At 43.5% G+C, this 27,553-nt stretch overlaps 1 protein-coding gene and 1 long non-coding RNA gene across 3 annotated transcripts in view; one reads left to right on the forward strand and one right to left on the reverse strand.

Annotated features, from left to right (window-relative positions):
- The window catches only part of LOC144671359 (uncharacterized), a 68,822-nt gene extending 61,118 nt beyond the window's left edge, over positions 1 to 7,704 (reverse strand). For both annotated transcript variants that reach the window (XR_013573916.1, XR_013573917.1), the window contains exons 1-2: positions 7,163 to 7,704; positions 3,439 to 3,503 (exon numbers count right to left, since the gene is read on the reverse strand). This is a non-coding gene — a long non-coding RNA (uncharacterized LOC144671359). The remainder of the gene's footprint in view (positions 1 to 3,438; positions 3,504 to 7,162) is intronic.
- A 143-nt stretch (positions 7,705 to 7,847) lies between these two features.
- Positions 7,848 to 25,058, forward strand: alkbh6 (alkB homolog 6). The gene is made up of 7 exons (XM_078533218.1): positions 7,848 to 7,933; positions 17,286 to 17,410; positions 18,173 to 18,241; positions 19,755 to 19,815; positions 20,539 to 20,690; positions 21,466 to 21,576; positions 24,017 to 25,058. Exons 2-7 carry the CDS (start codon positions 17,303 to 17,305, stop codon positions 24,287 to 24,289), a joined length of 774 nt encoding a protein of 257 aa, XP_078389344.1. The 5' UTR covers positions 7,848 to 7,933; positions 17,286 to 17,302; the 3' UTR covers positions 24,290 to 25,058.
- The last annotated feature ends 2,495 nt before the right edge of the window (positions 25,059 to 27,553 follow it).

The raw sequence follows: 27,553 nt of genomic DNA on the forward strand, positions 1-27,553 counted from the left end.
AGGGGAAAAGAAGAAGTTGAAATGGATTTAGTATGATCTACAAAATACAATTGATATATAAATCTTCCCCTATACACTTTATAAATTCTGTAGAATTTATTTTTTTTTAATTCATTCACGGGATGTGAGCATCACTGGCTAGGTCAGCATTTATTACCCATCCACTAAGTGCCCTTGTTTAGAAGGCATTGAAGAGTTAACCACATTGCTGTGGGTCTGGAGTCACATGTAGACCAGACCAGGTAAGGACAGCAGATTTCCTTCTCTAAAGGGCATTAGTGAACCAGATGGGTTTTTACAACAATGGTTTCATGATCATCATCAGGCTTTTAATTCCAGATTTTTTATTGAATTCAAATTTCACCATCTGCCGTGGTAGGATTCAAACCCAGGTGCTCAGAGCATTACTCTGGGTCTCTGGAATACTAGTCCAGTGACAATACCACTATGCCACCACCTGCCCAATCTCTCAATTATGTATAATTAATGGGTTGTTCTATTCTTAATTGTTTGCTCATTCAAAAATATAGCAATAAAGATTAAGGAGTGCCTGAAATAGACATTATAGTATCTGAAACTAGAATTACATTACCTAACACTGCATTCAATCTCTATCATCTTTCTCTTTCTTCCCTTGCCTACTCCTAGCAACTGCATAGGTCAAAGCTGCAAACAATACCTTAAGAACACAAAAATTAGACTCTCACATGCAAAACAACTGAATTGGTAAAGTTCCATAAAAACACTGATAGTTACCCAGTGTTGGGAGATTGTTGTTCCACAGTTTACACAGGAGTGCTTTAACCCAACTCCAGGAGTGTACACTGGTTGTGGCTGGATTTAATGCTGGGAAGAAAGGTAATGAGAAGGTAGAATGAGGGGAAAAGAGGAAGTCTCAGGTCAGCAGATTTAGAGATGTGAACCCAGGATCTGGCTTATGATACCCAACTTGAGACACTGTTAGTACAAGATACTTACAATAATATTTTCTGGGAACTAAAAGATATCTAACACTGTGACATGTATGAGTTTAAGAAGACTAAAATGTATTTGGTAGAATGGAAAGCCAGCCAGATGCTATAGGGGAGAGGGTTGTGGTTTTCTAGTGAAGGATGAACTACCCAGACCAAATGACCTCCCTTACCTATGATCACTGATAGATAGTGACCCATGGAGGCAATTTTAACTTAACTCAAGATGGGAAACCCAGAGAATTGAGTGGAACATTGAGAGTAAAATTGAGTTTGGTGAGAAACAAGCATTATACTCAATCCTGTCAATTTCCTGATGTGTAGGTTAAGTTACAATTGCCCCCATATCCTATCATTTATTTTAAACTCAATTTTATAGTTTAATACCAGTCTTCCCCCTCACCTCCCTTAAAGGCACCAATATGGAATGAGGAATGGCTTGGTGGTTATTTGTCTACTAACTGCCTGTGGACTGTGCCACAGTTAAAGCTGAGTAAATCTTGCTGTCATCTAATCCATATGAGTACTTTTCATTGAGTTATCTGGATCAGCAGCAAGAGCTTTGGCTGATTTTCACCCCCTCCACATCCAGTCTGGTTCACGTATGAAGAGGTCAACTGTGACAATTCTTAGTGGCATCATAGCTGAGGTCAGCTAACTCAGCTCAGACTAAGTATTCAACTCTGCACCTTAGCTTGTAGAGCCACTCTGGACAGTTCACTTACCAAGATGGCTACTGTAAGGAGATAGTCAGCTAGAGTTTTGATTTACAGAGAAGTGTAATTTGCTAAACAATCATTTCAGTAATAGTACGGGATTTACTGGAAATCCCCCAACATTGCATAGAAGTAGAAGGCCATTCACCCCCTCGAGACTGTTCCATTATTCAATTAGATCAAGGCTGAACTGTGCCTTAACTCGATTTAACTACCTTGGTTCCGTATCTCATAATGTCAGCTTCACAGAATGAGCATCGGACATTGCCAGTATCAGAGAACTGTAATGGTCAAATGTAGCTGTGAGGTAACTGACTTGTTGATTTTTCATATCTCTGCTATGAGGGAGCGGAGGGGAATCCTTTGCCTGACGCTGAGGGGGCAGCCAGGACTGAAACCCTGTGTGCAGAGAACTTCAGGCCCCAATCCCTGCCCTATCTCACTCTCTCTGGGACACATATAATGACGTGCTGCCTGCCATGTACTGAAGCTCATTTTATATAGATGCAAATCCTTCATATGTTAAATGGCTGCTGCACAAGTGGGTAAATTTTACTTCGATTTTAGTGTTATTCCTGGTGAGGCTGCGCCCCCTACTGCACGCTTAACTTGAGTATCAATCAGCCTCTGTATTCACAAAACAAACTTGCACAAAAAGGTGATAGAAGTTAGAGAAGATGACCAAAGGAATGCAAAGGAGTAAGATATTTATTGTAACTGTGGGAGGAAAGTGAGCAACCATTTACTCTTAAATTTTTAGTTTCTTTCAGTGATGGTATACCATCTCTCAACCCCATTTCTGTCCAGGCCGTCCTCTACCCTTGATATTTCCATAAGTTTTCTAAAGTCTGGTCTTCCTTCCTGTAGGCAGGAGTGGGGTTTCCACTTCTTCCTCAGGTTTCTACAGCAATCAACTCAGCAGTTCCCCAGCTATTTTACCATCTGCCGCTGGTATCTTCCAGGACCTGAGACGCCAGCAAACTAGGGCTTCTTGGTGCCACGCTTGGTCGACTGCTGCCTTGATGTCATCTCAACCCTGGAATTCAGCTCATCATTGTTTCAACCAAGCCTGTAATGAGGTCTGGCACTAAGTGATTTTAGTGCAACCAAAACCCAGCGAGCAGGCTATTCATGAATAAGTTCTGCTTGATAGCCCTGTCAATGACACCTTTCATCACTTTGTTTAAGATTGAAAGTGGACTGATGGGATCATGGTCGGTTGGATTGGATTTGTCCTGGTTTATGTGGACAGGACACACGTGGGCAATTTCCACTTTGTCGGATAGATGTCATTGTTGTAGCTGTAGCCTGTGTATAAGCAGAGTTATTTCTGGAGCTCTGGTCTCCTGCACTATAATCAGGATGTTATCAAGACCTGTAACCTTTTTCTGTATTCAGTGAACTCAACCATGACACATGGAATGAATCGAATCAAAGGCTTCCTGACAAATTATGAGTGTTACTTTTCACCCTAGGAGTGTATGTCTGATCCATACAATCCTTTCCTACCACCTTCAACTTTACAAACACCGAATCAAAAATGCCAGACTTCTGTGAAGCTTAAAGATGAAGAATCTACAAGATGCTGTTCCATCTACACATCGATCAAACTTATAATCTCCTAAGGTCTTGTTACAGGATCTGTCCTTATTAAAGAGTTAATTAAGCTGTTACTGGGACTGGCTAAGGTTGAAAGTTACTGGACGCAGTTAAACATGTCTTGATATGAAGGGTAATTACCCTCAACTCACCTCCGGAATTCAGCTCGTAACAAGGTTTGATCGAAGGCTGCCATGAGATCTGTTGCTGAATCGTTCTGGCAGAACCCAAACTGAGCATTAGTGAACAGGTTAGTTTGAGTACGTTTCATTTGACAGTACCATCGACAACTCCTTCCCTCACTTTGTTGAAAATTTGAACTACATATTTCTAACCTCTGAAAACTGATTTTCCTATAATTTATTCTAACATCTGAAAATAATACAATAAATACCTTTCACAAGCTAAATTTGCATCGAAAATGTAGTTTATGGTTGGGTGAAATATAAATTTGTACAACTTGATAACCGTAGGGTAAATTATGAACTGCACTCCTGGGACAAGCCCATGCCTATCATTCTACTCAAATTAACATTAGATACTGGGTGATTCATGCTAAGTGCTATTAGTGTGCACTGGGAGTACAGAGTGAATAATTCACTCCTAGATTAGATATTTAGTGGCAGAAAGTTAAAGGGCAGGATTTTCCCCTCCTCGGGTGGGTGCAGCAGACAACAGTCTGCCACCCATGATTGGGCCGCAACTGCGGTCTCAGGCTGGCTGGCCAATTAACGGGCAGCCAGCGTGAATTGTGCGCTGAAACACTTAGCACTACCTGGGTGGGAGGTGGGGAGGAGGGCGAGCGCCGAAGTCAGCACAAGCATGTGGGTGCGCTCACAGAAAGCTCCCTGAAGGTGCAGAGCTGCCTCAGGGAGCTGAAGATTTTTAACTTTACAAATAAAGATGGTAAAATTAAGGAAAACATGACCCCTCACGTGACTCTGTCATATGAGCAGGGACATGTTCGAAATGAGATTTAAACATTTTATTTTATTTTTAATTAACATCGGAAACCTCACACCACCCATGGATGAGGTTTCCAAAAAAATCCAAAGGTCTCTTGGCCTTTACGCCCACCCGCCAACCGTAAGGTTGGGCAGGCAGGGAAAAATTCCATTTCATGAATGAACTAATGGGCTTCACAGCTCTCTTAATTGTTGCTGAGAATGCTGCCGAATCCAGCACGCGCCCACCGACCGAAGTTTCGCATGAGTGCACAATGACGTCGGGACGCTTGTCCATGTCAGGCGCAGAGCCGCACACCGAAGTGAAAATTCAGCCCAAGAACTTTACGCAACTACAGTTTGATGTTCAGCCAGGTTTAGCCCCAGTTGCAGGATTGTGTTCAGTAGCAGACAGCATACTTTAGGAAGGACATAAAGGCTTTGAAGCAGGTACAGAAGAGATTTACTAGGATGGGTTCAGGGATGAGGGATTACATACAAATGTAGACTGGAGAAGCTGTGGTGATCCTCTTTAGAATAGGGAAGGCTAAGAGAGGATTTGATGGAGATATTCAAAATCATGAACAGTTCAAATACAGTAAATAAAGAGAAGCTGTTTTCAATGGCTGAAGGGTTCATAATGATAGAGCATAAATTTAAGATAATTAGCAAAATAATCATAGATGACTTTGAAGCTTGTCCAATCTTTTGAATGAAGCAAAATACACACAGTCAAGTAAGGATACAGTTTTAATTATCAGATATATATCCATTTTTATGGCTGGGGAAGCAGATATAGTTTGATGTCGAGCTTAACAATCCTTTCACCAACTTCAACTGATGCAATGTGAATGGTTGTGATGCCACCATGAATGGATCTCTCAGGGCAGGAGTTCAGTATTTGTGCGATGGTCTGACTTGGATGGCCACGGTCACAATTTGAGCTGTTCTTCTTGTTCCACTTGTGGACCAAGTGGCCATGTCATCCCCAAGCTAATACAAATTAAGTGACATCGAACTAATAGTAGAAATTACAAGGTGAAAAGTGTGCATTTCACTGGCTGAGAGCAGAGCAGATAATGAGCTGTGCCTGCTTTTAAGTGAGTTCAATATCTCATTTAAAATAATAACCCAAAGAACCAGTGCTTGAACACGAAAGACAATGGGATGTGAAGTTATTGGTATGAATAAGGACAGATCAGCAGGAAACAAGTGTCTGAATCACTGTTAACTATGTGAGGTGTTGAGGGATAACTTTATTTAAAGGATTTGGCTTTGTATCTTAAGCAGTTCATAAATTCTTCCATGTCAAAATCCAAGCAGTTCTTTTTAATAGATTGACATAATCTCTAGTTCAGAATATACATAAAAAGATAACAGTGCTTCGAAACTAATTATCTAATCGAGTAAGCCTGTCGTGGGAATTCTGGCATTTTGAGATGCTTTATTTTGCTGGTAATCAAAATCTGCTTGTGGTTGAGCTACAATTTCACCTCACTCTGTGTTACTTCTGTAGGTCCACAGCTCACTAATGGGGAATGTAAAAAACCCATCTAGCTGTGTATGCTCCAGGAGCATGTTACAACCACCACTTGTACTTGTGTAGTTCCTTACATTTAGCAAATGTCTTGAAGCACTTAGACTGTGTTCAATGCTTACTATCATCTTCTACCATATTCATACTCAACTTTGCAAACAGCTTCATAGTCATCTAGAAGTTCGTCCATAACTTCTTCACAACCTACTGTTAAGCTCCAATGACATATTCCGTACTCTGCTCACTGGTTTCTTCCCAAGTGGGGCCACGGCTCAGACATGATAGTCAAGTACCTAAAACACTGCAACCAACCTGCCAGACAGCTCAAATTTGAGTCCTTGCCTGATATGCTCTGTAATTAACACAATCAGCAGGCAGCATTGTTCATAATTACGGTGAACTGTATTCAAGGGGCTCTTGGAAATAAGCCTCGTAGGCCAATGCGTTAATGTGGTCCTGAATGCATTAGTGACAAAATGCACTGCCACTTGTAGAACTGGCCTCTGACTTGGAATTAAATTGAATTACCCTAGAGTCTACAACACAGAAACTGGCCATTTGGCCCAAATGGTTTAAGCCTGTATTAAAAACAGAAAATGCTGCAAATACTCAGCATGTCTGGCAGCATCTATGAAGAAAGAAATTGAGTTAACATTTCAGGTCAATAACTTTCTCAGAAGTTAGAGATATAATAGGAAGCAAATACAAAACTAGGGAAAGAGAGGAGGATGAAGAACAGAAGGGAAGAGCTCTACGAAGGCCTCTGATAGGCAGGAAAGATTAAATGACAAAAGGGAAGATGATGCAAGGCACAAGGAGACAGTGATAGGACACGTAAAGAAATAAAACCTGGAGCCAGAGGAGGTGTAAATAGGAAAAGTGGAATCACCACCAACTGTCATCTAAAACCAAATAAGACTCAAAATTGTGGCAGATTATGAACTGAAATTGCTGGACTCAAATGTTAAGTCTGGAAGGTTGTAGAGCGCCGATTGAAAGATGGGCTGTGATTCTTTGAACTTACATTGAGCTTCATTGGAAAAGTGTGGGAAGAAAATGGAAAGGTCAGAGTGGGGTGAAGCATTACAATGACTGATCTATGCCAGTGTTTATGCTACACAAGGACCTTGTCCCATCCCTCTTCACCTCACTCTATCAGTATATCTTTCTAGTCCTGTCTTCCTATATGTTCACCTAGCTTCTTTAAAGGTAGCTATGATGTTCCATGTGGTAGCAATTCCCACATGCTCATCACTCTCCAGGTAAAGCAGTTTTCCCTTAACGAATTTCTTAATAACCAGCTATCTTATATTTATGATTCCTAAGTCTGGTCTGCCCTGCAAGTGGAAAACATCTCCTCATTCTTTCATAATTTTAAGGCCTCTGTCAGGTTACCTTCCAGCTCCTGGAGAAAAGAGCCCCGCTTGTCCAATCTTTCCTGAAACCAGGGCTGAACGGTCATATACGAATTTTTTTTTCTCCATTTTATCCAATGCCTCCTTTTAAATCCAAAAGTGATCAAACTCTCAGGTGGAAGTATAAAATTAACCTGCATCTTTGGCGGTTCTACGACTGTAGGGATCGCTGTTGGATTCATGTGTGTAATTATAGTCACTGTTCAGCCTGGGTAAGGGGGGGGCGGGGGCAGCAGTCGCGCTCGAACTTCGGCCGGGTTCGCTCTCTCTGGGTCCATTTTTCTCAGCGACGGTTGAGGGGCGAAACCATACGACCCGCCTACCAGGCCCTCCCTCTCATTGGCTAAATTCCGGTAGGGAGACGCTGTTCCGTCACTGATTGGACGGATCCTTTGTCAATCAATAAGATTGACATCGCCTCGCGACCCTCACCTCGGTTTTACTGTCCCAATGCGGCAACCGACGAGTTCGTCTGTGGGGCTCGAGCTTCGGCCGGGTTCGCTCTGGGTCCATTTTCTCAGCGACCGTTGAGGGGCGGAACCATACGACCCGCCTACTAGGCCCTCCCTCTCATTGGCTGAATTGCGGTAGGGAGGCGCTGTTCCGTAACTGATTGGACAGATCCTTTGTCAATCAATAAGATTGACATCGCCCCACGACCCACCCCCATGTGTGTCTCAGTTTTTACTGTCCCAATGCGGCAACGGACGAGTTAGTCTGTGGCGCCAGGATGATGGATTTATTAAAGCAGGTATCTTTTTTGATTTTTATGTTTTAAATCTCTGATTGCTTGGCAGCGCTGCAAAGGGAGGCTTGTGAGAATCGAACCGTCGTTGAAATGCCCGCCGTTCATCACCACCGTCCTTTTGTCTATGACATCTTTGGCAATCTCTGCCTGGACTCCACCTATCACTGGCCCTCTATCCAGCTCTACCTGTCTCACCCCCCCTTAAACCAGCTCATATTTCACCTCATTTCTATATGTCTTAGTTCTGTTGAAGGGTCATACGGACTCGAAACGTCAACTGTCTCCCTCTCCGCAGATGCTGTCAGACCTGCTGAGTTTTTTTCCAGCTATTTTTGCTTTTGCCCTACTGTTGGGCACCGTTTTTAAATAAAAAATCGCTGATGCCTAACGGGGATGTCAAACACTTAAGATAAAAGCAAAATACTGCAGATGCTGGAAATCTGAAACAAAAACAGAAAGCGCTGGACAAAAAACTCGGCGGGCCCGACAGCGTCTGCGGAGAGGGACACAGCTGACATTTCGAGTCCGAATGACTCTTCGTCACAACTAAGGAAATAGAGAAATGAGGTGAAATATAAATTGGTTTAAGGTGGGGGGGTGGGGGGGGTGGGACAGGTGGAGCTGGATAGAGGGCCAGTGATAGGTGGAGATTGCCAAAAGATGTCACAGACAAAAGGACAAAGGGGTGTTGACGGTGGTGATATTATCTAAGGAATGTGCTAATGGGGACATTAAGGGTAGCAAGCTAGTGGCAGATGGCCCTAGTGGGGGTGGGGTGGGGGGAAGGGATCGAAATGGGCTAAAAGGTGGAGATAAAAAGGTAGATCGAAATAAATTTAAAAATAGGTGGGAAAAGAAAAATATATTTAAAAGATATAAATTTGGAAAAGGGGGGATTGGAAAGGGGGTGGGGATGGAGGAGAGAGTGCATGATCTGAAGTTGTTGAAGTCAATGTTAAGTCCGGAAGGCTGTAGAGTGCCTAGTCGGAAGATGAGGTGCTGTTCCTCCAGTTTGCGTTGAGCTTCACTGGAACAATGCAGCAGGCCAAGGACGGACATGTGGGCTTGAGAGCAGGGTGGAGTGTTGAAATGGCAAGCGACAGGGAGGTCTGGGTCATGCTTGCAGACAGACCGAAGGTGTTCCGCACAGCGGTCACCCAGTCTGCATTTGGTCTCTCCAATGTAGAGGAGACCGCATTGGGAGCAGCGAATGGAGTAGACTAAATTGAGGGAAGTGCAAGTGAAGTGCTGCTTCACTTGAAAGGAGTGTTTGGGCCCTTGGACGGTGAGGAGGGGGAAAGTAAAGGGGTAGGTGTAACACCTTCTGCCGTTGCATGGGAAGGTGCCGTGGGAGGGGGTTGAAGTGTAGGGGGTGATGGAGAAGTGGACCAGGGTGTCCCGGAGGGAACAATCCCTGCGGAATGCTGCCGGGGGGGTGAAGGGAAGATGTGTTTGGCGGTGGCATCATGCTGGAGTTGGCGGACATGGCGGAGAATGATCCTTTGAATGCGGAGGCTTGTGGGGTGATAAGTGAGGACAAAGAGGACCCTATCATGGTTCTGGGAGGGAGAGGAAGGAGTGAGGGCGGATGTGCGGGAGATGGGCTGGACACGGTTGAGGGCCCTGTCAACCACCGTGGGTGGAAAGCCTCAGTTAAGGAAGAAGGAAGATATGCCAGAGGAACTGTTTTGGAAAGTGGCATCATCAGAACAGATGCAACGGAGGCGAAGGAACTGAGAGAATGGGATGGAGTCCTTACAGGAAGCGGGGTGCGAGGAACTGTAGTTGAGGTAGCTGTGGGAGTCGGAAGGTTTGTAATGGATATTGGTGGACAGTATCACCAGAAATTGAGACAGAGAGGCCAAGGAAGGGGAGGGAAGTTTCAGTGATGGACCATGTGAAAATGGTGGAGGGGTGGAAATTGGAAGCAAAATTAATAAATTTTTCCAGGTCCAGACGAGAGCATGAAGCAGCACCGAAGCAGTTGTCGATGTACTGGAGCAAGAGTTGTGGGAGGGGGCCTGAGTAGGTCTGGAATAAGGAATATTCCACATGCCCCATAAAGAGACAGGCATAACTGGGGCCCATACAGGTACCCATAGCCACACCTTTTATTTGGAGGAAGTGAGACGAGTTTAAGGAGAAACTGTTCAGTGAGAGGACGACTTCAGCCAGACGGAGGAGAGTAGTGGTGGATGGGGATTGTTCGGGCCTCTGTTCGAGGAAGAAGTGGAGAGCCCTCAGACCATCCCGGTGGGGGATGGAGGTGTAGAGGGATTGGACATCCATGGTGAAGAGGAGGCGGTTGGGGCCAGGGAACTGGAAATTGTTGATATGTTATAGGGTGTCAGAGGAGTCGCAGATGTAGGTGGGAAGAGATTGGCCAAGGGGAGAGAGAATGGAGTCAAGATGGCAAGAAATGAGTTCAGCGGGGCAGGAACAGGCTGACATGATCGGTCTGCCGGGACAGTTCTGTTTGTGGATTTTGGGTAGGAGGTAGAAGCAGGCCGTCCGAGGTTAGGAGACTGTGAAGTTGGAAGCTGTGGAGGGAAGATCTCCAGAGGAGATGAGGTCAGTGACAGTCCTGGAAACAATGGCATGATGTTCAGTGGTGGAGTCATGGTCCAGGGGGAGGTAGGAGGAAGTGTCTGTGAGTTGATGCTCAGCCTCTGCGAGGTAGAGGTCAGTGCGCCAGACAACAACAGCACCACCCTCGTCAGCGGGTTTGATGACAAAGTCAGGGTTGGACCTGAGAGAACGGAGTGCAGCAAGTTCAGAAAGAGACAGGTTAGAGTGGGTGAGAGGCGCAGAGAAATTGAGATGACTGATGTCACGCTGACAGTTCTCAATGAAAAGATCAAGAGCAGGTAAGAATCCAGAGGGAGGGGTCCAGGTGGATGGAGAATATTGGAGGCGGGTAAAAGGATCCGTTGAACGGGGAGAGGACTCCTGCCCAAAGAAGTGAGCATGGAGATGAAGGATGCGGATGAAGAGTTCAGCATCATGCCAAGCCCAAAATTCAATGAGGTGAGGGCGTAAGGGTATGAAACTGAGTCCTTTGCTGAGCACTGAACATTCAGCATCAGAGAGGGGAAGGTCAGGGGGTATGGTGAATACACGGCTGGGGCTGGGATAGGAAGGCGGGATGGGGTCAGCGAGACGGGCAGGGGTGGAGGGTCCTGGATGGGCGTTGGTGTCGATGAGTTGTTGGAGCTTGCGTTCCTTTGCACCTGAAAGAAAGAGACAAAATTTCTTCTTGAGGCGTCGGATGAGATGAAGAATAAAATGAAACTGGGGGCAAGGACAGCTTAGAGGTAGGGTGAGTCAGTGCTGCTGGAGGGAGAGGTCGAGTGTGTTCATATGGCGGCGCATGGCACTGACTGTGGATCTCAGGATGCGACGAGAACAGCAGTCTGAGGAACATTGTATGTCCCGGAGATACCTGTAATCCTGGGTAGGTTCGAAACATGAGGGATGGAACTTCAGTTGGAATCCACGTGGGGTGAGTCGGAGATGGAGGCAGTCACTGAGGAAGGAAATATGGCTGTGAAAGTGAGTCAAACACTAGAAGAGAAATAGAAAGCAGTGAAGGTGAACATGGCAAAAGAGACAAGCGGAAATCCTGTCGGAGAGAAGAATAGTACTTCTTCAAGGTAGGCATTCCTGGAAGAGAAGTGACAGTCAATTAAACACTAAGATAAAAGCAAAATACTGCGGATGCTGGAAATCTGAAACAAAAACAAAAATAGCTGGAAAAACTCAGCAGGTCTGACAGCATCTGCGGAGAGGAACACAGTTAACGTTTCGAATCCAATGAATCTTCATCAGAACTAAAGAAATATAAGCTGGTTGAGGGGGGGTGAGACAGGTAGAGCTGGATAGAGGGCCAGTGATAGGTGGAGGCAAAGAAGAGATTGCCAAAGATGTCATAGACAAAGGACAAAGGGGTGTTGACGGTGGTGATATTATCTAAGGAATGTGCTAATGGGGACATTAAGGGATGTTAAACATACCAGTTGCTGGCCAGATCTGGGCTGTGGGACTGGCTATCGGGATTTTTTTTACCACGTGGCCAGCAACACCTTGACAGCTGAGCTCCGGGCCATAAACTTTCTGAGGTCGGGCCTTGGGGTGTTTTGTGGCTTCTTGCCACATGCAGCTACTGGAGACGCCTCCTGCTCATGCTGACTGCTCCTCCCCCAATCAGAGCTTCCCATTGTTCCCGCTCTTTCCTGGCCGTTGGGTTTTGAATGCTCAGTGCCGCCCCTCCCCACCACGTGCTGGCTGCTCTTCCAATCACAGCTTTCCTGTTTTCCCGCTCTTTCCAGCCTGCCGCGCTCTGGCCGTTGGGTTTTGAATTTTCAGCGCCGCTCGCACCCCTACTTGAGTTGCCCCTGTCCCCCCCTGCAGTCAAATACCATTTAAAATTATGTTAAAAAGAGCCAAAGGTAGAGCAAAGAGGTTGCTAAAGGGTTTGGCTGTAAGGGGCTGGATGGGGAAAGGTCCCACATTAAAAATAAAGAAAAAAAAACGAAGGCTGAAAAAAATAAAGGCATGAGGAAAAAAATATAAAAAATATTGGTTGAGTAAACATTGGAAACAACCCACAAGAACACTTTCATATGCTGCACTTGTGGAGAATCTGGGTCTCATGGTTTGGCCTCTTCAGCCATCAGCAAAAGTGCACCATATGAAGCTACCTCACCCCCAAGGATTTGACTTGGTGCATGTCCATCATCCCACGTAAATGGAAGAATGCTGCTGCAGACTGAAATAATAAAATAATAGTTGAGTAAAATGGAATGGACTAAACAGATGGTGACACTGAGCTTCCTCTCAGTCCAAATCCAGAGACCTCCTTACACTGAAGCTATAAAATGGAAATCAGAGTGCCTCACTGTGAGGGATGGTCATGGTGGCGAAACCAGCTACAGCGATGGCAAAAAGCGTATCATGAGTGAGGATCATATGGTGGGATCAGATGCCATTTGGGGACTCCTGATATGCTATTGTCAGCAGCCCTTCAGAAGAAGCAAGAAAGCTGATGCTGCCATCCCCTCCCCGCTCCCTGTTCTTGTGCCTAAATCTAATGTCTTTTTTCCATGTGGGGAATTTAGAATTGTGAAAGATGGAGGAAATCAGAGCTTGGGCAGGGAAGAATGGGCCAAATTGTCCTTTCTCCATATTGCCGGAGACTGGATGTATGACTGAAGATGTGCATTGGGACCCTGTGGAAGTCCTGACGCATGGACCTACATGGGAATTACCCAGCAAGTTTAAATTTGTGATGGGCAATTCCCCTGCTCTCCGGGCCCCTTAGCAAATGTGTCAAACTCCGAGTTAGAGCTGGAGACTTCAGGCAATTCCATGGTATCTGGGTAGTTACCCAGGAAATGTCAGGGAGATTAAAACCTAGTCTAACACTTGAGTAACTACACAACTGACCCCACCCCCCACCATCACACCCCAACCACTGACTATCCCCTGAACCAACCCAACTACCCCATATCACTCGACTAACCCCCCCCCAACCGGACTACCCATCCACTCACTCACTTACCCTTTCATCCGCTCCCTCACTTACCCATTCATCCACTCACTCACTTACCCATTCCTCCACTCATCCATTCACTAACGTTAAGACTGGACTTTTAAACTTAACCATACTGCACCTAGTGTTGTTACTCTATTCCATTCCCTGAGGGACACTGCTATACATTTGTGTGAAAGCTGGGCTTGAAAGATCCTGGAAGAAATGCGCAGCAGCATTGAGTTGGAGGAATTTTGAGCCCAGCAGCAGTCAACTATCATTACCGCTGCTTAGATGATCTGGGCCCATGTTCCTTAAATGAGCAATTCATGAACCTGCTTTGTGACATATCTATGTAAAGAATTTTTTTAAAAAGCTGAAATGAAAATTTAGCATCTAGTGACAATTGCATTTCTAATAATCTGAATCCATAACTAACACTATACCCCAAGACTTACCCTAACCCATGACCAGTGTTAAACCCCCAACTCTTCCAGTGAATTATTTCAAGTGCAGTCACTGCTGGAGCAGACAATTTGTGCATAAACAAATTTACAAACAGTAAATGAGATATTTCTGTTGGTGTTGATTTAAGGGAGGAATTTTGGCCAGGACACCAGGAGAATGCTTTTTTTTCCAAGTAACATATTTTACAGCTACAACAAATGCAGGCAGACAGCATGACATCTCATCTGAAAAACACTAGATAATCCAGTTTCTTTCTTGAAAATTTTGATTAAATGTTTGTTTTTTTTATGGTGTAAAAATGTGCCTTTTGACCATCTAATTATCACGAGCACGAGAGGGATTTTCAAAAATTGGGGCAGGCTAATGTCTGGAGAGGTCTGTGCCATTTTACTGCACGAGTGACATAATATGAGTCCACAAATAGTAATTGCATTTTGTCGTTGATAAAAATGCAAGTGGACATTCACTGGAGCACATCACACAGGAACTGGATTCTCTACTCATTGAATGTCAACTTACTCAGGGGTTTTCCATCAGGGATCACTGGATGGTGATCAGCAGTGGATTTTTCTCATTAGCTCAGATTGCTAAGACTAATGCATTGATTAGCACAGAAGTAAACATTCCGCCTATCGTACCTGTGCCAGTTCATCTGATCTCATTAACCCTGGCCTTTTAAATGTTTGTTCTTCAATTATTTATCTACTTTTTTTTACTATCTATTATGAATTCTGCTTCCATCATTTTTCATGATACAACCACAATCTGTAACCTCATGGCCTAGCATATCCCCCGAGGGGATCAACCCTGGTTCAATGAACAGTATAGGATGGCATGCCAGGCAAACCTAAGATTAAGTGTCAACCGGGTGAAGCTACAACACAGGACCGCCTCCATGCCAAACAGCATAAGCAGCAAGGGATAGACAGAGCTAAGCGATTCCACAACCATTGGATCAGGTCTAAGCTCTGCAGTCCTGTCACATCCAGTCATGAATGATGGTGGACAATTAAACGACTCACTGGAGTAGGAGGCGGATCCAGCAATATCCCCATCCTCCATGTCGGGGGAGCCGAGCACATCAGTGCATAAGATAAGGCTGAAGCAATTGCAATAATCTTCAGCCAGAAGTGCCGAGTGGACGATCCATCTCAACCTCCTCTGGAGGTCCACAGCATCACAGATGCCAGTCTTCAGCCAATTCGATTCACTCCACATGACATCAACAAACGGTGAATGCGCTGGATGCTGCAAAGACTATGGGCCCTAACAGTATTCCAGCAATAGCACTGAAGGCTTGTGCTCCAGAACTTGCCGTGCCCCTAGCCAAGCTGTTCCAGTGCAGCTGCAACACTGCCATCTACCCGACAATGTGGAAAATTGCCCAGGTATGCCCTGTACACAAAAAGAAGAACAAATCCAACCCAGCCAGTTACTGCCCCAACAGTCAACTCTCTATCATCAGTAAAGTGATAGAAGAAAGTCTTCAACAATGCTATCAAGCAGCACTTGCTTAGCACTAACCTGCTCACTTACACACAGTTTGGGTTCCACCAGGGCCACTCAGCCCCTGATCTCATTACAGCCTTGGTTCAAACATGGAAAAAAGAGCTGGACTCCAGAGGTGAAGTGAGAGTGGCTGCCTTTGACATCAAGGCAGCACTTGACAGAGTGTGGCATCAAAGAGCCCTAGCAAAACTGGAGTCAATGGGAATCGGGGAAATCTTTTCACTGGTTGAAGTCATACCTGGCACAAAGGAAGATGGTTGTGGTTGCTGGAGGTCAGTCATCCCAATTCCAGGACATCACTGCAGGAGTTCCTCAGGGTAGTGTCCTCAGCCCAACCACCTTCAGCTTCTTCATCAATGATCTTCCTTCCATCATAAGGTCAGAAATGGGGATGTTCGCTGCTGATTGCGCAATGTTCAGCACCATTTGTGACTCCTCAGATACTGAAGCAGTCCATGTCCAAATGCAGCAAGACCTGGACAATATCCAGACTTGGGCTGACAAGTGGCAAGTAACATTCGTGCCACACAAGTGCCAGGCAATGACCATCTCCAACAGGAGAGAATCTAACCATTGCCCCCCCTGACATTAAATGGCATTACCATCATTGAATCCCCCACAATCAACACCCTGCGGGTTATCATTGCCCAAAATCTGAAATAGACTAACCATATAAATACTGTGGCTACAAGAGCAGATCAAATGCTAGGAATCCTGTGGGGAGTAACTCACCACTGATTCCCCAAAGCCTGTCCACCATCTACAAGGCACAAGTAAGGAGTGTGATGGAATACTCTCCACTTGTCTGGATGAATGCAGCTCCAGCAACGCTCAAGAAGCTTGACACCATCCAGGATAAAACAGCCCACTTGATTGACACCCCATCCACAAACATTCACTCCCTCCACCACTGACGCACAGTGGCAGCAGTGTGTACCATCTACAAGATGCACTGCAGGAACTCATCAAAGCTCCTTAGACAGCACCTTCCAAACCCACGACCACTACCATCTAAAAGGACAAGGGCAGCAGATAGATGGGAATATCACCACCTCGATTTTTCCCTCCAAGCCATTCACCATCCTGACTTGGAAATATATCGCCATTCCTTCAGTGTTGCTGGGTCAAAATCCTGGAACTTCCTCCCTAACTGCACTGTGGGTGTACCCACACCACATGAACTGCAGCAGTTCAAGAAAGCAGCTCATCACCACCTTTTCAAGTCCAATGAAGGATGGGCAACAAATACTGGCCTAGCCAGTGACGCCCACATCCCATGAATGAATAAAAAAAAGAAATTCGTATCCTAACAACAGTCTGCTTAAAAATATTCCATTTGTTCCTTTGGTAAGTTATGCCCCCTGGTTACCAACTGAGCAGCCTTATTTTTCTTTATTGAATTTTTAAAATCCTAGATAATTTTGAACATGTTTATCTGTTATCTCATCATAATCTTCTATGCTGTAACCTGTAATCAAAAAACCCTAGTTCTTCAGTCTGCTCTCATAATTAACTTCAACCTGAGCTGGAATCAACTACCTTGGCACAGTCCAGGCATTCAAAGGGAGAGTGAATAAATAGTAGCCATTTAACTATGGCTTGGGCTTCATTGTCCCCTCCCTTTTTAGCTAACCACAGAGTGGTGTTAATGGACCCCATGATAAGACTTGTGGAACTCCTCTTGCCTGGAGTACATGGTACAGAATTTAGGAGTATACATAGGGAAGAAAAGGGAAATAGATATTCTAAAATGGTTTGAGACTTTTTGACTTAATGTGTTGAAATTAGGAGATGTTCTAAGTATGTTCAATTGGTTCGCAATCTCACCACCTTATGTTTCTTATAAAGGTACAATACAGCTGTTCATGAACTTGACAACACAGAAGGAGGGATGTCAGCTTCACTGTTTTGAACTTATCATGGAAGCTCAAAACTGTAGGCCTTGTGAGTTGGAACCTCATCACGTGGATCAGGTTAGTGCATTATATGGGTGGGGGAAAGGGGGCACTCGCAGCCTCTACATCTGTTGGTCTCGATAGATTTTCCTCATCATCTGCATGTAGCCTTAAATTCATGGTCTTGTCTGACCAGGCTGAGATTCAGAATTGTTACTGTTCCCTTTCTTGTACCCTGCCAAAATAATATAAGGGAACACTGGTAGAGGCAAGATCATAATACCTTCCATTTTATCTTTTCTTCCGTTCTGTGGGAAAATGCCCGGCCTGCACTTAGCAATTAACTGCCTAAAATAGAATGTTGCTGTGTTTTAAAGGGGAAGTGCATTAATTTGAATTGCCACAAAATCACTATCATGGGAGCTTCATTAGCGGACGGATTGTGGTGGTTCATGAACAGTGCCCACCACAGCTTTTCAAAGCAACTAAAGATGAGCAACAAATGCGACCTTGCAATATCACCCACATCCTATGTTTTTATTTAAAATATGCCCTATGATTAAACCACTAACCACTATTAGTTATGTTAACAGTAGCCAAACTGAAAGACTGATCCATTGAGGCATATAGGGACACTATTTAAATTCAAGCTTGTAATCATTTCCATTATTCTCTTTTAAACCATTTCTACTGTATGCCTCACATATTGGTGTGGGAAATATATATCTGGGAAAATATATATAAAAATATATTTGTGGGAAGTTTGTGCATCAAGATAATGTCCTGGTAACCTGTGTGTCATGCTAATTATACTGAGGTATTGTTTTGGATCTCTTTTAGGCTCCAGCTACTGTGTATTACATCCCCAACTTCATCACTGCTTCAGAAGAAAATTATCTTCTACAGCAGGTATGTTACTGCATTTTGATTCACCACAGTAACAAAATTAATTGATTTGGAAGGTGAACGCAGAGAGACCTCTTTATAACAAGATTGTTATTTAAGATTTTTTTTGCACTCATACTCAGGTTTGGATACAAAGGCCCAGAATTCTCTCTGGCACCCAGCACGAGTGGTTATTCTTCATGTGTAAGACCAGTGTCGGCAGGCTGTTTAACCTTCAAGGGCTGTTCTCACCTGGCATCGTGCATGTGCTTCCCAGCAAGTGTTCTGGGAAGGATCAGGATATGTCCCTCAACCTAAGGGTACTCAGGCCATTGTAATTCCCCCACTGCCACAATGCTGATGTCAGCTAAATTTGCACATGCCAAGAATTTATATTTACAACTTTGATAACTCATAGAAACCAAATTAATTGACCCAGAAAGAAAATATAGCACAGTCTGTTGATAATGATTGACCTTGGGCAAAAAATTGCACTTGGCATGCGGGCGCGCACCCAACATGCCAGAGCGTGAAATAAAGTGCGTTGATGTCGGCCAACGTCAATGGGCACTCTCACAATAGTTAGGTCATTGGGTGCGTGCCGGAGACGGAAGCGCGCCCGCCGACAAATAAAAGGCCATTAAGTAAACAATTATCCTGAATTTTTCACTGCCCGTTCAATCTAACAGTTGACAGCAGGCGAAAAGGCCAAGCGGCCTTTGCATTTTTTAGGAAACCTCATTCACGGTTGGGATGAGGTTTCCTAAAGCAAATAAAAATAAAATAAAAATGTAAGACTTGACTTAGAAACATGTCCCTGCTCATGTGACAGAGTCACATGAGGGGACATGTTTTATGACATTTTTAGTTTCCTTATTAATTTTTTTAAACAACGCTTCATCTCCCTGAGACAGCTCCATGCCTCAGGGAAATTAAAGCACTCTTTCGTGTGCATGCGCGAAGTTCGCGCTAGGCCTGCTCGCCCTCCTCCCCCCCGCCCGCACATGCAGCGCTAAGCACTGCCGCTCGCGTTCCATGCTGGGCGGGCCTTAATTGGCCCACCCGCATAAAATTGCAGTGCCGGTGGTGGTCAGCTTCCCGAACCCCCCTGCCAAGGGCAAAACTCTGCTCCTTAGTACTGGTCTTGCATAGTTTCTAGGGACACTAGAGGTAAATTTCTCTTATAAACCATTCTGCTTGTTTTAGTTATTTTTAACCTGTGGTAAATGACTTAACAAAATTGCATCAATTACATACTCAGGTTGGCAAATGACCCACAAGCCTCACTCCTGTTCTGTGTCCAAGTAAGAGTCGCCCCCATCTTGCCTGAAGTAGCCTGAGAACTGTGAAGAAACCTGTCTCCCTAGGTGGGAGGGTGACATGGAGTCTTTGAGACAGGTTTTGATGGATCTAGAGGAAAAATAGGTGCATCATCTAGACATTTTTGTATTGTGATATTGTTCGTCTCAAATTATTTGGACATCTTGACAAGTTGAGAAAGTTGTGTTTTTCACTGTTCTCCTCTGTGATTTTTCAGGTTTACAATTCTCCCAAACCCAAATGGACTCAGTTGTCAGGAAGGAGACTGCAGAACTGGGGTGAGTGCAGGCTGAGTGATGGGAGCCATTGTGCAGAACACCCACTCTGATTTTATATGCAAGTAGGGGCATTATTGAGAGAGATGGTGTTAATGTAGATAAAAGCAAAATACCATGGATGCTGGAAATCTGAAATAAAAACAGAAAATGCTGGAAAAACCCAGCAGGTCTGACAGCATCTGTGGAGAGAGAAGCAGTTAATGTTTCAAGTCCGTTTGACTCTTCTTCAGAGCTAAGGTAGAATTGGATGCATTATCCCCTGTTCAAACTAATGAGACGCACTACTGTCTTTGCGTTGAAACTTCTGGAATAACATTGTACAAATAAAATAGGTGTATACCTCGACTGCTTATGCATGAATTTTAAAAACTTAAGTTGTACTTTAAACTTTCTCTCCTGGAAGCTATGCAGGTACGGTTTCACCTGGGCCAGCAGCCTCTAGTATCCTGCCCAAGTTTCTTTATGGGTGAGCTTTGATGGTGAGAGTTAACAGGGAGTTCTTTCAATATTCAGTGTCCGTTGTACCGGGGCTCCTCTGAGATTCAAAATCCCTGTCTTCCTCCTTCAATTTGTGATCTAAGATCAGTGATGATGCAGCCGTGTTCTAGGATTAAACCTGTAAGTGGTAAGTCAGTACCTTTAGTGGTTGAGGGGAAGAAAAGAAATTGGAAATTGAATTTGGTATAGTTGTGGTTATATTTAGTCAATTTTCCTGATCTGCAGGTGGTTTACCTCACTCAAAGGGAATGCTTGCTGAGAAACTGCCTGACTGGCTGGACAAGTATGCCAAGAAAATCTCATCCCTGGGACCCTTCAGAGGAAAAGTTGCTAATCATGTGTTGGTTAATGAATATAACCCTGGTGAAGGAATAATGGTACTAGTGTAACTCAGCAATAGTTAACTTGTTGATTTTTGATCTCCATTAATCAATAATTGTTTCATAGGTTTTCTGATTACCTTAAGTTTAATTATTACAAAACTTCCAGTTATTATCGCTCAACTAAAACAATTCAGGGAACATAACTAGCATAGGTGGGACTCTGGCGTCTATCCTTTTTCACTTTCAAGCTCGTGTGCTTGCATTCTCTCTACTTTTATGTTCTCTACATGTTTCCGTCTTGCTTTCTCTCCAGCTCTCTTATTCCATGCTCCCTTCTTCTGTCCATGATCATTTTGCTTTTCTATTTTCTATTTAATTTGATTCTACTATGCCTGCTGGTTTACTTCTCCTTGAATATCCCTCCCTTTCTGACTCATGTTCTTCTTCAGCCTATTTGTGAAGCTGCTTGGGAGATGTGCTATTTAAATGCAAATCTCTGCTATTTTTCTTTTTTCTCTTTTTCTCACTCCATTTCTCTCTCTCTTTCTCTCTGTCTCTCTCTCTCTCTCTCCTATCCTCACTCAGCTCTTCATTTCACTGTAGCTTCTGGGTAAAAATTTAAGATGTACCCCAAATGAAGGAAGAAGTATTAAATGTACTTTTGCACAATATGTCGATTGACATTAACTGCTGTGCCTGTTAGCACCTTGGAACATTTTCTTACATTAAAGGTGTGACATAAATGCAAATTACTTAATGGCAGATGAACATAACAATCCTAGTTAAAGTTATTAAGCTGTTGAATGAAATCAGTCTCTTGTCTTTATAGCCTCACGAGGATGGGCCTCTGTACTTTCCAACGGTAACCACTATCAGCCTTGGCTCTCAAACTCTGTTAGATTTCTATCATCCCATTGAGAGAGAGGATGAAGAGGGCGAGGTTAGTAATCTAGTCCTCACTTATACACAGTGGACATGTTTTTACATTATTATGAATATAGCTTTGTTCTTTCATATCCCATAGATTTGACTTTATGACAAGAGTGCTGTTGGAGGCAGTTGTGCAACACAATCCAGTGAATGGCATAGGAGTTACTAAAGTTCTCGTAGAGAAGAGGTTATATTGGACACCTCTGATGGTATAATTAATGATGGGTGGCATTTGCATCATAGTCATCACCTTGGCATTAGATGGGTGAATTATCAGGTATCTCTACTGGGCAGCAATCATTTTTGTCATTGCTGGCCTCAAACAGATGCTGCCTGGCACTGGGGAAGCCCTGACTGGAAAATGAAAACAAGACATTTATGAAAACTTCATGGGTAAAGTGAACCTACCATTCAGCTTGCACAGTCCAAATGTGACAGCAAAGTGATTAATGCATATTACATAAAGGCAGGATAATAGCATGAATAAATACATACCACAGAAGTATAATAAGGGCTGAATCACTCAGTTCCTGGAACTGCCTAAGATTACCAATGAAATTACCATTTGGAGCATTTATTTAATTATAAAATTGGCAACACAGAATGCTCACAACCCATCTTGGCAATACTGGTTCCAGCTCTTCAACTGGAGCCGGGCAATCTATTCCACTGGCCTTTTGCTGCATTCTTTTCCAGTCTTTCAAGTACTTATTCGGTTACTTTTTAAATGATGATATAATCTCTGACTCACTAGCCAATTGCGGTAAAACATTCCAAGTTCTAATAACCCTCAACATGCAAAATGTTCTTCAAATTCCCGCTTTATTCTTTACAATTGATTTTGTAAAGCAGTAAAAAGTCTTTTTGTTGAAACAGAATTGCTGTCTTCTACAGAGTTGTTCACCTTTTCCCTTCCCATCTCTCTTGAAGGCGTTCACTCTTTTATTTATTGGATGTGGGTGTTGTTAGCAAGGCCAGCATTTATTGCCCATCCCTAATTGCCCTTGAACTGAGTGGCCTGCTAGGCCATTTCAGAGGGAGTCAACCACATTGTTGTGGATCTGGAGTCACATGTAGGCCAGACCAGGTAATGATGGTAGATTCCCTTCCCTAAAGCACATTGTTGTAAAAACCCACCTGGTTTACTAATCAATGATAGTTTCATGGTCACATGGACTAGTTTACAATTCCAGATTTTTTTATTAATTTAAATTCCACCAGCTGCCATTGTGGGATTTAAACGCATGCTACCAAAGGGTTAGCCTGAGCCTCTAGATTACTAGCGCAGTGACATTACCACTACACCACTGTCATCTCCCCTTCATTCTGCGTATAATATGATGTTCACCAGCTGCCCTCTTGAATCCTCCTCTACACGTTGCATTGCTTTTTAAGAGTAAGCTTTCACCAGTGCTTCTCATTAACTTATTGAGGGCTGTCATACTATCCAGTGCCTTGCTTGAGAGCCACTTGATGAAGATTCCAGCAGTAGATGAGTTGATGCAAAGACTGAGCTGGGCAATAAATCGAAGTGTAAGTAAACGGTCTTGGTGATAGAGAAGACATGAGATTGGAGCTCAAATAAGGGGCAAGCATGCCAAGGTTATGAACAGTCTGGTTCAGCCTGACAGTGGCCAGAGAAAGGAATGGAGTCGGTGTAGAAAATTAAGTTTGTGGTGGAGAGCAAAGACACTGGATTTAGTCTTACAAATATTTAATTAGAGGAAACTTCTCATCCAGTAATGGCTGTCAGACAAACAGCATGACAAATTAGAGACAGTGGAAGGATTGAGAGAGATGATGCCAAGGTAGAGTTGGGCGTCTGCGTGCATGAGGACCTGTCATTATTTTAGAATGGTGTCACTGAGGAGCAGCTTGTAAATGACAAATAGGATGGGGGTCAAGGATAGATCCTGAGGGGACTTCAGAGCTAATAGAACAGTAGGAGGAGAAATCATTGCTGATGTTCTCTAGCTATAACTGGATAGATAAAAATAGAACCAACCCAGGACTGTTGTACACAGTTGGATAATGGAGGAGGGACATTAGAGGAGGATGGTGTGCTGAGCCATGTCAAAGGCTGCAGACAGGTTTAAGTGAATTTATTCAGTGAACAGCTGAGTATACAGATCAGGTAGATCTCAGATTTCTTTCCTTGTTCAGCTGGGGTTCCTGCCTCTGATTTCTATCCGCAATCTCTGTTGGAATTTCATGCCTTTGGATGGGATAAGGCTCGATGAATTAGTCTTGCTGCTCAATATCCTGCCTCATTCATAAATGTTGACCACTTGGATGAAATATTAGATGACTAATGATACCAGTGGAGCCAGAAATGTATCCAAGAGAAAGTCAGTGTATTGGAAGTGGCAAAAGATTGGAGAGAAACATTTAGGAAAATAAATGTCTTCTTCAAATTAGATCTTGCATAACTCCTCCCCTACCTTTTCCAGGTTTATTTTCCTCAGACTGAAGAGAACCGCTACTTTCAGTCTCTTCTCCTTGAGCCACGTAGCCTCCTCGTGCTGCAGGATGACATGTACGTGAAGTATCTGCATGGCATCAGGCCTGTGCTGGAGGACATTGTCACAGAGAAGGTCGCTAACTTGAAATTGTGCAACACAAATGTTGGGGCTGTTTTAAAAAGAACTACAAGAATATCCCTGACTATTCGTTATGTGCCAAAGGTTTTAAAAACCACCATACTGCTAGGGAGGAAGAAATGACATTTTCTCTTTTGAATATGTTGTGGTACAAGCCTCTGGACTCCCTATTGAGCTTCCTCTCACCTTTCCTCCTGAAAATGTGGAACTATTTCTTAGCATGTGGTTCCGTAGATGTGCCTCCATGATGGTGCCTCTTCAAATGGATATCCCTCACGTACACCAAGAAAATGAGTGCTGTCAGATTGTTCAGTTGTGAAAGGAATCAAAGTAAGTGTGATACCACTCTTACTCATTGTTCAAACGTTTACACTCTGCAACAGGGGTCAATGAATGGTGACTAGGAGAAAGAACTTCTTCCCCACCTTCCCCGATTTCCATTGCCCCTATCCTTGGGCCAGTGAAACTAGTAACAGTGCCCTTACAGCTAAATTTAGCTTGCTCAACACAGACTGGGATTAAACCTGGAGCCTCTTGGACTATGTTGCTTGGTGTGGCACATAGCAAGTCTGTGTCTCAGGTGTTTCAGGCACTGTTAGAAATTGCTGAAAGGAAGAAGTCACATGCAACTGTCCCAGTCTCATGAATTTTAAAAGAATTTGTGTGTATTTTAACGAAAAATTGTAACACATTGCCCCAACTGCTAATGTGCATGGTGCCCACTTCCTGAATTATAAATTAAGATCTATTCGGTTATTACATTATGTAATTCAGCAATCAGTTGAAAAGAATCAATTCTCCTATGTTACTGATTCTTTCTAGAATAAATAATGTTTGTTTGGACTGTGGTTATAAACATGGAGTGAATAAATTTTATTTATTTTATAAATGACTAAGTGCATGTCACTACTTTATTTTTTTTTTTAAAGTGTTTTTCCCCATCTTTTTTCCTAATTCTTTTGAGTTTCAGGCAGTAGTACACTTTCGGCTAAGATAGAGGAGTCACCCAGGCTGTGGCTGCCTTAGGAGCTCTTGATGCTATTGCTGGGTGAAGGAAAATGAAAGTCTGACTCTCATTTTGAATACAACGTTAATTTGAAGAACAGTAAATAAAGAATATTCTAACTCCAGGGTTAATTCGTCACAGACCAGACAGGGCATTAAATGTGCAGAACAAAATTTGGGGATATTGTAATAATGACCTTATAAAGATAGTTCAGACATTCTCCTGTATCTGCTGAACATGTGATTCAATGTAGGACAACTCCTTTGGTATATATGATCCCTAATTACATACTGATAGAGGGCCATATCTGCATCTCAGGTGATTCAGGGGCTGTTAGAAATTGCTGAGTGGAAGAAGTTACATATAATCATTTAACACCAAATGGAATGAAAATGTGGAATCAGTTGGATTTGCCTCATTTTATCCTGTGTTCTGGTGGGTCCCAAAACTCTCCATAGATTGGTCATTTATTGCAGATGCATCTATCAGAAGTCTAGATGGAGACTAGATTGGCCATTGAGAGGTCGGCGGGCCCGCAGCTGATTTTGCTGTGCCCTCGCCTTCCTGAACATTTAAATGGGGCAGGATGACGTCGGGGGTTCCGCCCCACATTATCCCGCGTCATTTCATGCATCGGCGAGCGGGCCCCGCCCCCTGCTCGCCAACAGCAAAATTCTGCCCACTGAGTTTTAGAATAGTTAATAGGGAATAGTAGAATGGGAGTCATGAATATCTAGACAAATGGAGCAGGCTGCAAGAGTCTAAGAAAAATAAGCTATTGACAGCAATGGTGTAGGCTGTCACAATAGCATTGTGTTATTAGTCCACATGGTGTTTTCAAACCAAGCACCAACACACTGGTCTCTCACATCATGAAAATTCTGTCACGCATATTCTACATTGACAATATCTACTGGAAGAGTAACTGAAAACCAAGTCCTGATGTTGTAATAGTCAGTGCTAAGACCAGAGAGCTGAAAAAAATAGAAAAGAAATAGGCACTATTCCTCAGCTTACATTGAGCTTTATTGGAACTGTATCGAAATCCAAAGCAGAAATCTTGAGTGACAATGGGGTCAGGAATTGAAGTGACAAATGACAGTTCTTCATTACACTAGAGGACAGAATAAAGCTGGCAAAGTGAGGATCAAATCTACACTTAATATGCTGACATCGAGGAGACAATACCTTGAGCAGCAAATACAGTATAGAGACTGGAGGAAGTACATATAAATTGCTATCATACTTGGAAGGGTTGATTGTGCCCTTGGACAGTGGCATGGGTGCACTTGGATGGGCACATGCTGCATTTGCATTGCCAAGTGATAGGAGTGATGGAAGAGGAAACTAGGATATCACAGAGGAAGCTTTCCTTTAGAATAATGAAAGGGGAGGTGAAGATGGAACCAATTGCATTGGAGATGGCAAAAATGTGGAGGCTGCTAGGGTGGAAAGCAAGGATGGTGAGTTTCTATCACTGTTTTGAGATGGGGTGAAGGCAGAAGCAAAGAAACGGGATGGACTCGGTTGAGGTTTATCACCCATGGTGGAGGTACATTATCAGCCAAGGAGAACATTTTAAAAGTTCTGATGTGAAAGTTGGCATCACCAGAGCAGATTTGATGAAAATGAAAAAATTGGCTGAAGGGAGCAAAGTCCTTGCAGGGGATGGAGTGAAAAGAACTATAATCCAGGTACTTGTGGGACTCGGGGCTTGTATTTTTTGTCAGTGGAAAGCCAATCTCAAATACAGAAAGAGCCAGTTCAGAAAATGGTCAGAAGTGGGTCACAGAAAGGTAACAGAGAGGTGGAAATTTGAAGCAAAATTAATATAGGATTTCCCAATATAAGGTTATCAAGCAGAAGAATGAGATTGTGGATGATCAACTTTGGTTGTGATGCCAGTGAAATAGCCTGCCACTATTGACTATTAAGGTCCTTGCATGAAGAATGGGCACTTGTGTGAGGTCCCAGAGAGCTCCTACACCCTACAAAAATTCACACCTTCAGTGTGGAGATGATAAAATTTGTTTGGAACCCGAAAAACTACTGTAAGTGAGTCTGTGTAATGAATGTCAGCTGTTAGAACAGACATGTTAGCTTGACTCAGTTGGTGGTGCTTGTAGGTTAGAAGGTGATGATTCAAGCCCAATTCTGGGGTGCATTTGAGTGGACTGACACTCTTGTGTGCCATTAACAATGAGAATTTAGAACAAAGTCCAGTACCTCTAAGTCTTTGGCTCAGGTTTTCAGTAATGATCACGTGCACTATTCAAAAGTTCTGTCATTCACTTAAATCATGGCTAATTTATACATCAGCTCCATGTATCCCCCTTTCTCAGTCTTGAAAATTCAATTGACTCAGCATCCACATCCTTTTG

Source organism: Cetorhinus maximus, chromosome 32 (genome assembly GCF_964194155.1).
Source record: "Cetorhinus maximus chromosome 32, sCetMax3.hap1.1, whole genome shotgun sequence".
In the NCBI taxonomy this organism is placed as follows: domain Eukaryota; kingdom Metazoa; phylum Chordata; class Chondrichthyes; order Lamniformes; family Cetorhinidae; genus Cetorhinus; species Cetorhinus maximus.

Excerpts from the sequence above, each read along its gene's own strand:
- alkbh6 (XM_078533218.1), top strand. The coding sequence starts at position 17,303 with ATGAACTTGACAACACAGAAGGAGGGATGTCAGCTTCACTGTTTTGAA. Across the intron at positions 18,242-19,754 it reads AAAATTATCTTCTACAGCAG|GTTTACAATTCTCCCAAACC; the intron begins GTATGTTACTGC and ends GTGATTTTTCAG. Across the intron at positions 20,691-21,465 it reads ACCCTGGTGAAGGAATAATG|CCTCACGAGGATGGGCCTCT; the intron begins GTACTAGTGTAA and ends TTGTCTTTATAG.